The 17,019-nt window shown below is 33.7% G+C and overlaps 1 protein-coding gene across 6 annotated transcripts in view; it reads left to right on the top strand.

Annotated features, from left to right (window-relative positions):
- FOLH1 (folate hydrolase 1) overlaps positions 1–14,158 on the top strand; it is a 58,568-nt gene extending 44,410 nt beyond the window's left edge. For all 6 annotated transcript variants that reach the window (XM_078339239.1, XM_078339238.1, XM_009007272.5 and 3 more), the window contains 6 exons: positions 3,364–3,455; positions 4,586–4,676; positions 6,856–7,120; positions 7,409–7,490; positions 11,942–12,034; positions 13,851–14,158. In XM_078339239.1, coding sequence (XP_078195365.1) covers positions 3,364–3,455; positions 4,586–4,676; positions 6,856–7,120; positions 7,409–7,490; positions 11,942–12,034; positions 13,851–14,040 — 813 coding nt within the window. In that variant the 3' untranslated portion in view covers positions 14,041–14,158. The remainder of the gene's footprint in view (positions 1–3,363; positions 3,456–4,585; positions 4,677–6,855; positions 7,121–7,408; positions 7,491–11,941; positions 12,035–13,850) is intronic.
- The last annotated feature ends 2,861 nt before the right edge of the window (positions 14,159–17,019 follow it).

Genomic DNA, 17,019 nt, shown 5'->3' with positions numbered 1-17,019 from the left:
TCAGAGGTGCAAAGAAGGGCTAGTACTATTTGTAGTGAAACTATTTCAAAATAATTAGGAGGGGGAACTCCTCTTTCACTAATCTGTGAGGCCAGCATCGTCCTGATACCAAAACCTGGCAGAGATAAAACAACAAAAAAAGATTCAGGCCAATATCCTTGATGAACACTGATGCAAAAAACCTCAACAAAATACTGGCGAACTGAATCCAGCAGCACATTAAAAAGCTTATCTACCATAATCAAGTAGACTTCATCTCAGGGATGCAAGTTTGGTTCAACATATGCAGATCAGTAAATGTGATTCATCACATAGGCAGAACTAGAAACAAAAACAACATAATTATCTCAATAAATGCAGAAAAAAGCTTTCAATAAAATTGAACATCACTTCATGCTAAAAACTATCACTGAACTCTGTATTGAAGGAATATACCTCAAAATAATAAGAGCCATATATGATAAACCCACAATCAACATCATGCTGAATGGGCCAAAACTGGAAGCAGTCCCTTGCAAAACCAGGACAAAATAAAGGTGCCTTCTCTTATCACTCCTATTCAATGTAGTATTGGAAGTGCTGGCCAGGGTAATCAGGCAAAAGAAAAACAAATAAAGCTCATTCAAATAATAAAAGAAGAGGTCAAAATATTCCTGTTTGCAGATGGCATGATTTTATATCCAGGAAATAACCATTGTGAAAGCCCAAAAGCTTCTTAAACTGACAAGCAACTTTAGCAGTCTCAGAATAAAAAATTGATGTGTAAAACCTGTTAGCATTTCCATACACAAACAATAGGCAAGCCAAGAGACAAGTCACAAATCAACACACATTCACAATTACCAAAAAAAGAATAAAATACCTAGGAATACAGCTAACTCAGGAGGTGAAAGATTCTACAAGGAGAACTACAAACCACTGTTCTAAGAAATCAGAGATGACATAAATTAATGGAAAATAATTACCTGCTCATGGATAGGAAGAAACAATATCATTAAAATGGTCACATTGCCCAAAGTAATTTATAGATTCAGTGCTATTCCTATTAAACTATCACTGACATTCTTCACAGAATTAGAAAAATCTGTTTTAAAATTCATATAGATCCATTAAAAGACAAACAGATTTTAAAAAAAAAGCCTGCATACCAAGGCAATTCTAAGCAAAAAGAACAGACCTGGAGGCATCAAACTATACTTTGAGGCTACAGTAACCAAAACAGCATGGTATTGGTACAAAAACAGACACATAGACCAATGGAACAGAATAGAGAACCAAGAAATGAGACCACACGCCTACAACTATTTGATTTTTGACAAACCTGATGAAAAACAATAGGGAAAGAATGCCCTATTCAACAAATGGTGCTGAGATAATTGGCTAGCTATATACAGAAGGTTGAAATTGGACTACTTTTTTACATTGTTTACAAAAATTAACTCAACATGGGTGAAAGACTTCAGTGAAAAACCCGAAACTATAAAAACCCTAGAAGAAAACATAGGTAGTATCATTCAGGATATAGGCATGAGCAAAGATTTCATGACAAAGATGCCAAGAAAAATTGCAACAAAAGCAAAAATTGACAACTGGTATAACATTAAACAAAAGAGTTTCTGAGCAGCAAATGAACTAATAAACAAAAACCAAAACACCACCACCACCACCAAAAAACAGTCAACAGAGTAAACTGACAACCTATAGAATGGGAAATATTTTTACAAACTATGCATCTGACAAAGGTCTAACATCCAGCATCTATAATTAACTTAAACAAATTTACAACATAAACAATACTATTAAAAAGTGGACAAAGGACATGAACACTTTCAAAAGGAGCCATATATGTGGTCAAGAAACATGAAAAATCTCAACATCTCTGATCATTAGAGAAATGCAAATCAAAACTACACTGAGATATCATCTTAACTAGTCAGAATGACTATTATTAAAAAGGCAAAAAATAACAGATTCTGGAGAGGTTGTGGAGAAAAAGGAATGTTTATACACTATTGGTGAGAGTGTAAATTAGTTCACCCATTGTGTAAGACAGCGTCATGATTCCACAAAGACTTAAAGACAGATACACCATTTCACCCAATAATCTTATTATTAGATACAAACCTGAAGGAGTATAAATCATTCTATTATACAAATGAATGCATGTGTATGTTCATTGTAACACTATTCATAACAGCACAGACATGGAATCAATCTCAATATCCATCAATGATAGATTGGATAAAGAAAATATGGTACAAATTCACCATGGAGTACTATGCAGCCATATAAACGAATGAGATCATGTCCTTGGCAGGGACATGGATGGAGCTGGAGGCTATTATTCTTAGCAAACTAATGAAGGAACAGAAAACCAAATACTACATCTTCTTGCTTATACATGGGAGCTTAATGATGAGAGCACATTGACACAGAAGGAATTAACACACACTGGGGCCTTTAGGAAGATGGAGGTTTGGAAGAGAGAGCAGATTATAAAAAATAATGAATGGGTGCTAAGCTTAATACCTAGGTGATGAAATAATCTGTACAACAAACCCCCATGATGCAAGTTTACCTATATTACAAACCTGCACTTGTGCTCCTGAACTTTTCTGTAAGCTATTTGAATTATATTCATTGAAAAATAATACATATGACTTTAGTTAAATATAAAATAAAAATATTTTAAACCATATATTTTTCCATTACCTGTAAATAACTATGGGACATTAATTAGTTTAGCTTACTAAATATTTTTGGCACAACTTCTAATGCTCTGAGTCTCAAATTCATTAGCAGGTCGTGTTTTGCTCCCTTAGGTTTCCCATCTGCAAAACCAGAACGCATATTTAAATCCCCGTGTTTAACATAATTACAATAAAAAATTAACGAAATAAAATTACAGCTTATTATATATTATTAAAAGACTTTGGCAACTCTACTGGCAAGAAACAATATAAAATGAATACTTTCCCTTAACCAGCTTGCTTCTTTTTATTTTCTTTGTTGTGAGAGGAGAAATAGTTTTGAATGTAGTCTCTTTTAAATCAGAAAAATGAACAGAAAGATCATATGCTATACCATTCATCTAAAGACAATGGCTTGGTATGAATTTGGTGTGGCCTGTTTATGCTATGCACTTCATACATTTATTTTTATAATATAGTTCAACCTATATATAATAACATGAGTATTTTCCCACTTGTCAGAAATGTATTATAATTCTTAATGACTGCTAATGGGTGAATAGCATCCTTGTTTTTGCTGAACTGTGGCTTAGTTATTCACTTTTGATTAATGGACATTTAGTTTTTAATATATCTGAGTTATAAGCATTCTCTTTTTTTTTCTTTTATGTAGCTGAAAAGCCCTGATGAAGACTTTGAAGGCAAATCTCTTTATGAAAGCTGGACTGAAAAAAGTCCTTCCCCCGATTTCAGTGGCATACCCAGGTGAACAAACAAATGAAATTTCCATTGAATTCAGTGTGGGATTGTTTTGAAAATAAAAGCATATTTTCTTTCAATCATTAAGTGAAAAAATAACTTTCAAAATGGTCTAAAATATGATAAAGGAGAAGCATTCCTTTGGTTCACAAATCAAATATTATTGTGTGTTTTAAAGTTAAACCTGCAGGACATCAGAACAAGATTTCTCTTTAGAATATGTAATATATACACATGGTACATTTCAACAGATTATATAGATTGGTCATTTCTCATATGAAATCCATGGGATGAGAAGTATTTGATTTTGGATTTTTTTCAGATTTTGGAATATTTGCATTATACTTACTGGTTGAATATCCATAATCTGAAATGCTTCAGTTAGCATTTCCTTTCAGCATCATGTAGGTGCTCAAAACCTTTTGGATTTTACAGCATTCTGGTTTTTTTTTTTTAATTTTTCTAATCTTTATTTTTTGTGAGTACTCGGTAGGTGTATATATTTTGGGAGTGCATGAGATGTTTTGATACAGAATTTAGATTTGTGGGTTAGGGATGCTCAACATGTAATGGAGATAATGGTGAAAAGTAATTCTCATTTTTTGTCACCTCATCACACTGTAATTATTCTTTGTCTGAATATCACATAGTTAACAAATATTTTGCTTAGTGTAACAAAAAAGAAGCATCACTTTAATATTAATTGTGTCTTCAAAAACAACACAAGTATAAATATCTCAGTAGTCTGAGATTACCAATGTCAACAGCACAAATTATTTATATTATTAACAGCAGCATTTATGTCCAAATTGTCTGCAAAATGTTTGCTTCTTTTCAGTCTATTATGTACAACAAATAAAAGATGATAAATGGAATGAAATAATCTTAAAGATTTTCCAACTTTAGAAACCTTTAACAAAATGTGACATAAAGTAGTCAGTCCTACACAAGTCTTATAGAATTAGATATTTTGTGATCAAAATTAAATTCCTTTTCACATTTTTGTTGCATATCTAAAGCTGTATGTTTAAAATTGTATTTATAATACCAAGAATGGAGTATAGTTTAATGGGCATGTAATCTGTACTTAATGAACAAATTACTCTGAAGCAATTCTGTTATTTTATCCCTAAAAGGATTAGCAAATTGGGATCTGGAAATGATTTTGAGGTGTTCTTCCAAAGACTTGGAATTGCTTCAGGCAGAGCACGATATACTAAAAATTGGGTAAGTGTATCTCCAATTATTCAAGATTATTTCTGAATATATTTTAACTAAATGAATAATTGTGACTCCAAAAAGTGACTCCAGCATTAGAAGAATAGAGAAATTTGAAAGTGCAGGTGATGTCTCAGTGGTTGACAGTGTCACTGCTACATAAGATAACTCCTATATCTGGTATTCCTACCCTAAATTCAAGTGTCAGTTGGTATCAATGCTCATGTCTGCAAATGTGGACATCCGTGTACTCCCTTAAACATATTTCCTGTTTCATTTGGTGGCACTGCACTCAGTCATTTAAGTTGGAAATGTAGGAATTGTCTTTGACTTCACTCTCCCCCTTATCATTCAAAATTAATCAGCATCTCCCCATTATCATTCAAAATTAATCGGCATATTTGGATTTCCATCTCTTACTATTCTCCCGTTATGAAACAAATAACAAGTCATTAAACAAATGAAAAATGGTATATATATTAGTCTGTTCTCACGCTGCTAAATAAAGACATACCTGAGACTGGGTAATTTATAGATGTTTAATTGACTCACAGTTCCACATTGTGAAGCCTGGGAAGGCCTCGAAATTCTGGCTGAAGGCAAATGAGGAGCAGTTACATCTGACATGGCAGCCAACAAGAGAGCATGTGCAGGGAAATTTCCCTTTATAAAATCACCAGATCTCATGAGACTTATTCACTATCACGAGAGCAGTGCAGGAAAACACACTGCCCATGATTCATTTACCTCCCACCCGGTCTCTCCCATGACATGTGGGGATTATCATAACTCAAGGTGAGATTTGGGTGAGGACACAGAGCCAAACCATATCAGTATAATATTCTGCGAATGTGTAAAAGTCATGATGCCTTTTCTTTTGTTGTCGATGATATATGGTTTTCATTTTCTTCAAAGTAACATGGGTAAACAGTTTATAAAATGTCAAGTAGTTTTATAAGAACACTGGTTTATAATTAAAAACAGTGGTCGCTTACCTCCGTTTCATATTCATCCCACCCCTGATTTCTGTTTATCACATGAAATCTTTGTCAACTTTTATGATAAGTATGTCCATATTTATAAGTAATATTTCTATCCTAATATCTCTTCCGTTTTAAATTTTATGTTATAAAGAAAAAACATTCTCATGCTTGTAAAAATGGTAAGGAAGAGTTCATTCAAAACTATTCCAATAAGAATATTGCAATAATATGAGATGGAGCTCAACTCCAAATTTAGAAAAGACATTTGGTGATTTACAGCTGACATTAAGTTTCTGTAAGCCTTTTCTCATGGCTATTCTTCCCAGAGGGAAAGTCTTCAATCTCCTGTCTGTCAGGTAGAAAGTTGGGCAGAGTAATATAGGAGGTGATGGTGAGGATAAATATTAATATTGTCTACACTTTACTTATGAAAAAAACTACAACAAAGAAAAGTCAAATGACCACCTAAAGTTTTTGGTAATAAGTCCTGAAGCCCATCAAACCCTGGCAGGATAATTCCAGAATCCCATTCTCTTCAACACATCATTACATACAATGTCCTTTTATATTAATAATAAAAACTAAGCATCTTAAAATGGTCTAAAGTGATAAACCAGCAATTCACAGTTTGAAAAGTCCTTCCTTCTATGCCTAGTCTTTTTTGGACACCTGTCTGGGCAGCTCTTCTCTCTCCTTAGTGAAATTTTGGATCCACTATGGTACCCCTCACCACTCACACTCTCCAGTCTTCAGCTCACTGCTTGTCAGATGGTCATTTATCCATGGAATGTCAGTGATTACACGATGTAGTGTCTTTTCCTATATAATATTGTGTAATACTTATTTACTTGCCTTTAACAACTCTGTCTTATTTTTACCCAAATGCAACATTGTGTTGTCTTTTTTGTTCAGATTCCTAAGACATTTTCACATCTTCTGCATTCTTAGAGGCAAGCCTATTTTGTCCCTTTGAAATAATTTTTAAATGGTGTTTCTTATATCCTATACACATAATTTAATTGGCACAAGCCTGGAGTGTGTTTACGTATCATAATATGAGCCCTTTAGGAAGTGGCTTATTGAATGCTTAAGACTTTCCTTGATCCATCACTGGCCAGTCTTACTAACATGAATAGTAAATATGGTGCTAATCCTTTTATTATAAGCTATCTTATAAGAAATATGTTTTGTTATTCTTTCTGTAGGAAACAAACAAACTCAGCAGCTATCCACTGTATCACAGTGTCTATGAAACATATGAGTTGGTGGAAAAGTTTTATGATCCGATGTTTAAATATCACCTCACTGTGGCCCAGGTTCGAGGAGGAATGGTGTTTGAACTGGCTAATTCCATAGTGATCCCTTTTGACTGTCGAGATTATGCTTTAGTTTTAAGAAAATATGCTGATGAAATCTACTATATTTATATGAACTATCCAACAGAAATGAACACATACAATGTGTCATTTGGTATGTTACCATTCCTTTTTCAAATTCATCATCTCTATTGTTCTATTAATCTCCAAAATATAATGGGCTATCTTAGGTCATTTATTGCTGTTTCAAGTGATCCAGTATTCTGCTTATGTCTATAAATGTATTTTCCATTTTATGAATGCTCACATATTACAATATAAAAATATAAATACCTTGTAAACACAAAGTATGGCTTCTATATTGTTCCTTTATGTAACTATAGAACAACGCCATTAGAAATTATGTTCTTTAAGCATTTGATGATCTCAATTTCTATTTCAGATTCACTTTTTTCTGCAATACAGAATTTTACAGAAATTGCTTCCAAGTTCAGTGGGAGACTCCAGGACTTTGACAAAAGCAAGTATGTTCTACACACACACACACACACACACACACACACACTGTCACGTGTGTGTGTGTGTGTAATTATATATAATTAAAAGGAAAGTAACATCACTGTTGCTGAATTGACTTTGGGATTTTCTTGCTATTTTTTTGCTTAATTTTATTTTAAGTTCAGAAATTTGTTATAGGTATATACGTGCCATTTCCTGCTGTGTTCTGTCTTTCCACTCTAGCACATTCTATGTAGTGCTGCCCTATCTCAGAAGATCTATATTCGACATTCTGAGTGGAAATTGTGCTGCTCAGAAATGTCAGTTTCTCCCTCCTGTCAATTGATTGGTTATAGTATACTCTGCTTAACATTGAGGGTCCTCCACTGTGTGACCCCAGCTTTCTTCATTTTTATCTCTTATTGTTTCAGTATCTGTACATCATAACTCAGCCAGACTATTAAATTTTCAAAGCATGATTTCTTTCTACCTATTTTTTTGTCATTATCTCCATACAGAGCTCCTTATTTCCACTTACATCTGGCAAAAGTCTATGTATCCATAATAGAAAATTTGTAAAGCTATTATTTTGGAAATGTTAAACATTTAGGATTAATTTTGTGTAAGATTACACAAGTACAACAAAATTTGAAAAAAAACTTAAGATGGAAGGAAGAATACTTGGTGAGAATAGTAAGGTAATTTTTAAAGTAGAATTTTGAGGGTACACATCTGTGTATTAAATAGAGCATAATATAAATATCAAACTCCTAGGAGCTGATGTTAGGATACATAGATAGATCAGGTTAGATCATCTAGAAGTAGGCTCATCGATACATATGGAAGTATTAGTAAAGCATACAGCAAAAATCAATGGGGAACAATTACTCAACCATAATATTGTATAAGTTATGTTAGTACCTGCTATAAAAGTAAACTCAGAATTGCACTTCACATCGTATGCTAACATAAACAAAGGGCATAAAGAATTATTTAGTAGAAATAAAAATTTCTTGAAAGACAGATGCCAAGTTTAGAAGCAATGGGGAAATAATATAATCAGATTTGAGACCATTAAAATGGTCAGAATATGAAAATATTCAAATGAAAAATGAAAGTTGAAAACTTATATTCCAGCAAAAGTGAAAAGAGAGTAATTCATGCATTATAAAAATATTTTTTGAATTAAACAGTCCAAAAGAACAAATTGAAAATATTGGTAGGAAACAAGACAATTTAAAAAATATTGTCAAAGATACACCTGTAAAGAAATATAGCAAAATATTGCAGTTCACTAATGCCTAATTCAGAAATACTAATGAAGGTAATGTGATCTTATTTTTATAACACATTAATAGCAATTTAAACCTTGGTTGTGCCCATTGCTGTAGCTGGTACACTGAAGCATATGCTCTCCATGCTTTTCTGATATCATTATAAATTATTTTAGCCTTTCTGAAAAAGATAGATACATATTGCTAAAGTGTTCAAGAGATGTCACAGAGCTCTGTGCTTTGACATAGTATTTTCATTTCTTGAATTATTTCTTAGGAAAATGTCTCAATTTAGAAAAGAAAGACTGCTTGGAGAAAGATTTGAAGTATAAAATTATAATGGCAAGTAATTCGAAATAACCTAATGACTAAGAGAAGAGAAATTACTAAAAATTTGATATTCTCCAATTTGAACATTTTATAATCATTAAAATAGATTATCAGAAATACAATTTAAGAAGATACTTAGAATAAAATATTCTAAGCAAAAAGCTTATAAATTTATAAATACAATTTTATTAATTTTTATTTAATGAATAGAAAAATCTTAAAGGGAATTTAAAAATTATTTTAATAACTGTGTTATCCTTTGGGGAATATTAGAATAATTGTTTTCTTATTCTCTATAATTCTTTACAATTTTTATATTGAGTAAAATGTCAACAATGAGAAATACATTTTCAGGATATCCCAAACACCATGTATTCTATAAAGCTGGTTTTCTTTCTGTATTTTAAAGAAAAAAATGTTTTCTCCCTCTGAGAAAATGCCCCATGGTTTGAAATGTCGTTTGTTTAGAACACATACTGTTTAGCACACTCAGCTTTCCCTTCCTATAGTATTTCTATATTTGTTTTATTTTCTCTAAATGATAGTAAAGATACATCCTGTTCTCTCTATGGTATTTACAAATTCTGAAACACCTGAGCAGTGAATTGCACATGTTAACAGTAAATTAAACTGTATATTGAATTTCTCAACCAAAACTTTGAAATCTACAGAAGAGACATGTCTTCACCCTGCTTTTCTTGTATCACTTCTTGCCCCATTAAAGAATATAAGGTGTTAACACAGGATACAGAGAAAGAAAAGTGTGTGTATTTGTGTGTGTGCATTTACGTGTGTGTAGCCACATGAATTTTTGTATTTGTAGCAATGCTTTGTGAATTTGATTCAGAAACCCATAGCATCGTATTGAAATTATCTTTCATTCAATTGCCTCATCTGTTTTTGGAAGTTGCTAACAGGTATTATGTTTCATTTACATTTATACTATCACAGAAGCTGAATTCATGATGCTAAATACATAAATGTTAAAAATAGCTCAAATCCAAATTATGGGGGTTTAAGTGATTCCTATTTTTTCTTTTATCAACAGTGTGCTGTTGAAAGAACAATATAGACCTCCTATTTCACTCTAAAAACTTTCTAGTGTAAATTTAGTCAAGTCATTTATTTAACTCCCGAGCCTTTATTATCTCATCTACAAAACAGGGCTATTACTCTGCTCAACTTGCAGAATTGCTGTGTAGATTAAAAAACACATATTTTATAAACATTCAGAATCGTAACTGGCACATAGGAAATGATAACTAAATGCTGTTAGTAAAAATTATAAAAGGCAAAAAATAATGAATAAGATGATTTTGCTTCCTTATTGAAATGATTGTTTCTCATTAGTTCATTAAATTGTGACAGAATTGGTGTATTAAATTCACTAACTCATTATTGAACTATTCAGGGCTTGCTGATAAACTTTTAATTATATTGAATTATTCTTATTGCAATAAGAACCCCAACACTGCTTTTGAAATGTAAGTCTGTAAAAGCAGGGAGTGTTTGACATAGGAGACATACAAATATTGTTGAAAAACTGAAGTAATCACCATCTCTTGTGTTCATAATAAGTTTAACTTTAAAAATAAAAGGAATATTGTTACTTATCACTTGGTAAATATTTATAATTTACCAGGCATCTTGCTGAATATTAGCAGGTCATTTTATTTTAATATTGATGTTACTTCAGTGAGTAGATTACTAGGATACCTAAGGTGAAGAAAATCTTGTTATATTTATATATCTGGGTTTATCAGTTAATTATTATGCCAGTGTAAATAAAAATCACTATTATTTTTCCCATTGGCACATACAGCTGTTTCTGTGTTTTTATAAGCCTGAGCAGTATAGTATTTTATGCAGTTTAAAAAATACGGTAGCTATGTATGTTATTGTTCATTTGCATATTACATACATTTAAAATTTACAATTGACATTTGAACAACAGTGATTTGACCTGCACAGATCCACTTATACATGAATTTTTTTCAGTTAATACAATGAGCCATCTCTATCTGTAGATTTCACATCAGCAAGCAAATGCAGATGGAAAATTCAGTATTATTCATTGTAATCCTAGGTACTCAGGAAGCTGTGGCAGGATTGCTTGAGCCCAGGAGTTTGAGGCTGTAGTGAGCTATGATCAAGCCCTTTAGCTTTGATGCATTAGAACTTTTATCACAGAATGATGCTCATTCTGTGAGCTTCAATCTGAGAACCTCAGATGTAGCTAATGAGAAACTAATGAAAAGTATAGAGTAAGAGAATTATAGAAACTTAAAAAAACCAAAACTGTTACATTTCATTTGTACTACTAGCCATGTGCTTCATAAACATTTTCTAGTTTATATAATTGCCTATCTCATTGTCTTAATATGAAGACTAAGATGTCAAAGGGGCATTAGCATGTGATAAGAGTTATATTGGGGGCAGCTAACCCAAAGGAGATCAGATGTGGCTTCGGATACCACAGACATAGCTACATTTCCTCACTCAGGCAGAGCAAGTCAATCCAGAAAGTCCTATCAGACTCTGAGAATGTTGTACTTAAGCCATTCTGAAAATCACTTGAAAGGTATAATTTTAAGTACTTTTAAGATTTAAATCTGCATCATTATACTGAGGGATTAATTTAATTTGTTTGATAGTTTGTTAATTTTCACCCTGTTAATTCCACAGAGGAGGAGTACCGACTTTTCACATACACATGTCTTCCTTGCAGGACTTGAGTTTGCAGAAATTTTGGTGTAGGGGGTGGTCGTGGAACCAATCCCCAGAGATAACTAAATTCAGTTTTGTTCTGAATTTTTTATTTTCTGGGTAGAAACATATGTTCATGAAGTTCTTCTATTTATTTTCTTTCTCAGCCCAATATTGTTAAGAATGATGAATGATCAACTGATGTTTCTAGAACGAGCATTTATTGATCCATTAGGGTTACCAGACAGGCCTTTTTATAGGTAAGAAAAAATATGACTCCCTTCTATAATATCACATTATCTTATTTTTTTTTTCACTGTGGAAAAATGTAGTTGATTTCTTGCAAGTGAACAGAAAATTTCAAAATATATGTAGTAAGTGATAGTTGTATCCTTTCTTCATATGATGTAACATAGTTTTTGTGTCTTTAAGTATCTTTGTTTCTGATTATTAAATAATATATATTTACTTAGAAAATATAGAAGATCCAGAAAGACATGGGAGAAAATAAAAATCTAATTTTCTCAGAAAAAATATAAATTCATGATTATAGTTTTGTATAATTTTAGCTCCTTTCCTATTTTAAATATATTTGTGCTTAGATATACACACAATCCAAACATCTGTCTCTATATATAATGTGTATGATACATATATATTTATTTATTCTTTTTCCTAATGTTGCTATTTAGAGGTTTCACTTCCTCCTAATGACTGTCCCCTTGTTGATCTTCTTTTTTTTTTTTTTTTTTTTGAGGCGGGGTTTTGCTCTTGTTTCCCAGGCTGGCACGCGCCACCATGCCCAGCTAATCCTTTGTATCTTTAGTAGAGACGGGGTTTCACCATGTTGACCTGGATGGTCTCGATCTCTTTACCTCGTGATCCACCCGCCTCGGCCTCCCAAAGTGCTGGGATTACAGTTGATCTTCTAAATATTGCAGAATGAGTTAGATCACTGGACAGCCAAAATTAGCTCTAACTTTCTTTCTAGGGATTATCAAAGGGTCAGGTTTGGGAATAAGAGCATCTTCCAAACAGGTTGACTGGATCACCAATGGCAGCATATTTTTATCTGTCACTCCTCAACCCTCTCCCCATTTTTTTTTTCCTAAGAGACAGAGTCCTACTCTGTCTCCGAGGCTGGAGTTCAGTTGCACAATTATAGCTCACTGCAGTCTCAGATTTTTGGGCTAAAGCAATCTCACAGCAGCCTCCCAAGAAGCTAGGACTACAGTCACATGCTACCGTGCCCAGCTAATATTTGTACTTTCATTCGTAGAGACAGGATGTCCCTATGTTGTCCAGGCTCATCTAGAACTCTTAGCCTCAAGTAATCCTCCTGCCTTGGCCTCCCCGATGTATGGGATTACAGGCATGAGTTACTACTTCTGGTCTTATTTACATCTTTACTTTGGAGCTTGTCCTTCTCTTCTAGGGCTATTACATGAACTGTCTTAGCCCATCCTATAAAACATTCTTTTGGTCACGTGGAACATTACAAAATTGTTTTTGATGATTCTTCAAACTATGCATTAAGTATTCTAACATGGTAGTGTGACTGTTTGAAAAAGGACCAAAGAGAAGAAAACACAATAGAGGGTTGGCTGAGCATAAACAAGATTGTAATGATCACAATTGTGCTATAATTTAGGAGGTAGTGTGGTATATTAAAAAATGAGCAGTTGTTATGTGCCTTGAGAGAAATAATTTAGTTACTTGATCTCTCAGACCTCAGTTTCCTCCTCTGTGAAATACTAATACCAACTGTGTAGAGTTTATTTCTAAGCACTAGAAAAATTGTAAGTAAACACTTTAATACCAAGCATGATTGCTGTGGTTACTATTATCATTGTTACTATTGTAGCACTGAATCACTTAAAGTTATCTGTTTGAAGTAAAAATACAATTAATTACTATAGATTTTTATAGACTAGTCTTCAGAGATGATTGAAATTGAAAGTTCGGTTGACAAGTCACTTGTTCCAAATTGTTATAGGGATATGCAATCCAGGAATTGCAGAGTGCTCTTGTGTGTCATTTGGTTACCTAATAAACAGCAAATGATTTTATCAACAGGCATGTCATCTATGCTCCAAGCAGCCACAACAAGTATGCAGGGGAGTCATTTCCAGGAATTTATGATGCTCTGTTTGATATTGAAAGCAAAGGGGACCCTTCCAAGGCCTGGGAAGAAGTGAAGAGACAGATTTCTGTTGCAGCCTTCACAGTGCAGGCAGCTGCAGAGACTCTGAGAGAAGTGGTCTAAGAGGATTCTCTAGAGAACCCACAATGAATTTGTGGATATATCACTCAGAAAGAATCATGGTGGGTATATTGATAAATTTTAAAATTGGCATATTTGAAATAAAGTTGTATAATATATATAGTTATGTGAGTGTTTATATGTGTGTATGTGTTTATATTGTTTCTTTTATCTTCTCTTTATGGATTAAAAATAAAAAATTGAATTTCATAATTATAGAAGATTATTCTGAAGTGGAAAAATTTAACTCAGTATTAAATCTCAGGAGAGTGGCCTAATATAGTAAAACTCTCATCTGGCATTATCAGGGAATCAAGTTCATTCTATTCATGTCGCTTCACACATAAGAAAACACCAGTATGTCATAGAGAACACTGGGAAATATGCATAGGACTATTTCAAGCCAGAGGCCTCAGACCCTGCCTAGCCAGTCAGCTACCCAGGATCACTATCTCAGCACTTTCGTTGGGAAATGAATCCAATTACACTTTTAGTAAATGTAATCACTCTATAGCATAAGAAATAATTATTTTTATTTATATAAAAGGCTATACTATAACATATACTTTTAGTGAAAAATAGTAACTAAACAAACGTTTGTGAACCTAATAGCCATGTGAAGACAATAACATTTCCAATATCTTTGGATGCCCCATGTACTAATGACAGTTGTGCTTTTGCATTTTCTTGAATTTTATGTTTAATCTTTTCTCTGTTATTACTTATAATTTTATCACACATGGCTGTATCCTTTACATGTTTTGGCATTATGTATTTTTGAACTTTTATAAAGACAATCATATCATGTGTATTTTTTAGGTACTTGATTTTTTCATTGCCTTTTAAGGGTTCATATATGAATCACCTTGGCTGTAGTTTGCCATATTTTGCTGATACAGAGCATTCATTCACGTGAGAGTAAGACTCAGGGTCCATCAAGACAGAGAAAACATACAATAATGTGAATAGGGAAAGTTAATATAAATAATTATTAATTGTAACAGCATTGGAGCAATGAATATTGTCGAGTAAAAGGTAAAGAGAAGTCTCAAGAATATGTGATAAGTAGATACAAGGAATTGCCACTGTCTCCATGGTGAAGTTGGAGTAACCAATGAAGTCTCCTCACACTGTGGCCTCACTCAAAGTTAAGAAGTCTCTGTGGTGTTGCACTTGAAGAACTTCCTTCAAATGGACACTTCTGAAATCCCCAGAAACTTCCCTTCTGGGCCCCTGTGTAAAGCTATTTATGAAGAAATATCAGGCTAGAGGGGTTCTACTACAAATTTGGCAAAGGTAAGTGTCAGGAGAAGCTCTTGGCTGCTGGGTTCGCCTGGCCACCACAAACTTCAGAAAGTGGGTGCCATAGCAGCAGCCTGAACTATATTATCTGGGCACAGGGGTAGCCTCATAAGCCGACTGCATCAGATCCTGGAGATGTCATTTGCATTGCCAGAGTTTGCCAAGTGTGCAAACAGAAAGCAGAGTGGAAAGCACCTCCTTGGAACATCTCTCCCATGACTTCTACTCACAAAGTTTGACATCATAACATGTGACAAAGAATAACAATTTAATGGGCTCAGATCTATTTATGAAGACAACCAAGAGTGAATTTGGAGTGAATTATCCAAAGTTGGATAACTGGTGCATAATAAAATGTATTTACTCATTTTCTACTGGTGTATATTTGGAATGTTTTCTGTATTTTGCTTCTGTGAACATGTCTCCTAATACAGATATTCAAGAGATTCTCTTTTCTGATGATATCTACCTGTAGGTGGAATGTCTGGGTTATAAAGTTTGTGCATATTCAATTTTATAATGTTGAGCTTTTTGTAAGTTATTTTATTTATTTACATTCCCACTGACAAAGTAATCATGTTATTCACAATTATAAAACGTATGGAAAATTGTGGCATGTTAAAGAAACACAAGAACTCAGTTTTACTAGAATTCAAGGCATTTATGGGAAGAACAATCCATACATTGAGCATCAAATACATCACATAAGGCTTGAAAGACATCCAGAGTAGTATAACTACTTTCCTGTAGTTTATCAAAAGCTCATAATAAAGTTAAGGAGGATAGGGATATGGGCACATTTGCATTTTGGAAAGCGTTCTGGCCTAGATGGATTAGAAGGGAATCAACCCAACAAAAGATCAGAACATTTTTTTTCTTTCTGAGACAGAGTCTCACTCTGTCACTCAGGCTGGAGTCAGCAGCACAATCCCAGCTCAGTGTAATCTCTGCCTCCTGGAATCAAGTAATCCTTAAACATCAGACTCCCAAGTAGCTCAGGTTACAGGCGTGCACCACCATCCCTGGCTAATTTTTGCCTTTTTCTGTAGACATGGTGTTTTAACATGTATCCCAGGCTGAGCATGAACTTCCCAGCTCAAGCTATTAATCTCCCTTGTCCTCCCCATGAGCCACCATGCCAAGTCCCGAATCTTTTCTCAAAGCAGTTGCCATGTAGACTTTATCCCCAGAAAAGATAAGACTACCTTCATCCTTCAGGTCTCAGCTTACCTGTCATCTCTTCTAGGAATACTTCCAGGATGACTGCCCCTTCTCTTGTATCCCCCACTAGGCCACAGGCTCCTTAGAGAATGAGTCTTGTTTTTTATTTTGGCTGAATCTCTATCAGTATGGAGAGCCCATAGATGACACTCATTTTGCAAGTAATCAGGGTGACGAGCATATGAGACTGTCCGTGACGTTCTGTGCTTTGAAAAGAAGAACTGAACTACGTCGTAGGATTTCCACAATGCCTTTGTTATGGGGTTTGGCTGAGCATGCTAACAGGTTTTTTGTGACATCATTGTTAGAAAGTTGGACAATATTGTAGATGTGTGATAAGGTGAATATTATTATTATGAAATATGGACCAAAATCCGCATAATACTTGAAAGCTTTATCAACTTTCAATCAATTTACAAGCATGCAATCAGCATCTCCCCAAAATATTGTATGTAATTC

The sequence above is a fragment of the Callithrix jacchus genome, chromosome 10 (genome assembly GCF_049354715.1).
Source record: "Callithrix jacchus isolate 240 chromosome 10, calJac240_pri, whole genome shotgun sequence".
Taxonomy (NCBI): domain Eukaryota; kingdom Metazoa; phylum Chordata; class Mammalia; order Primates; family Cebidae; genus Callithrix; species Callithrix jacchus.
Note: the sequence above shows the minus strand (reverse complement) of the source record. Positions and strands in the feature narration are given on the sequence as shown.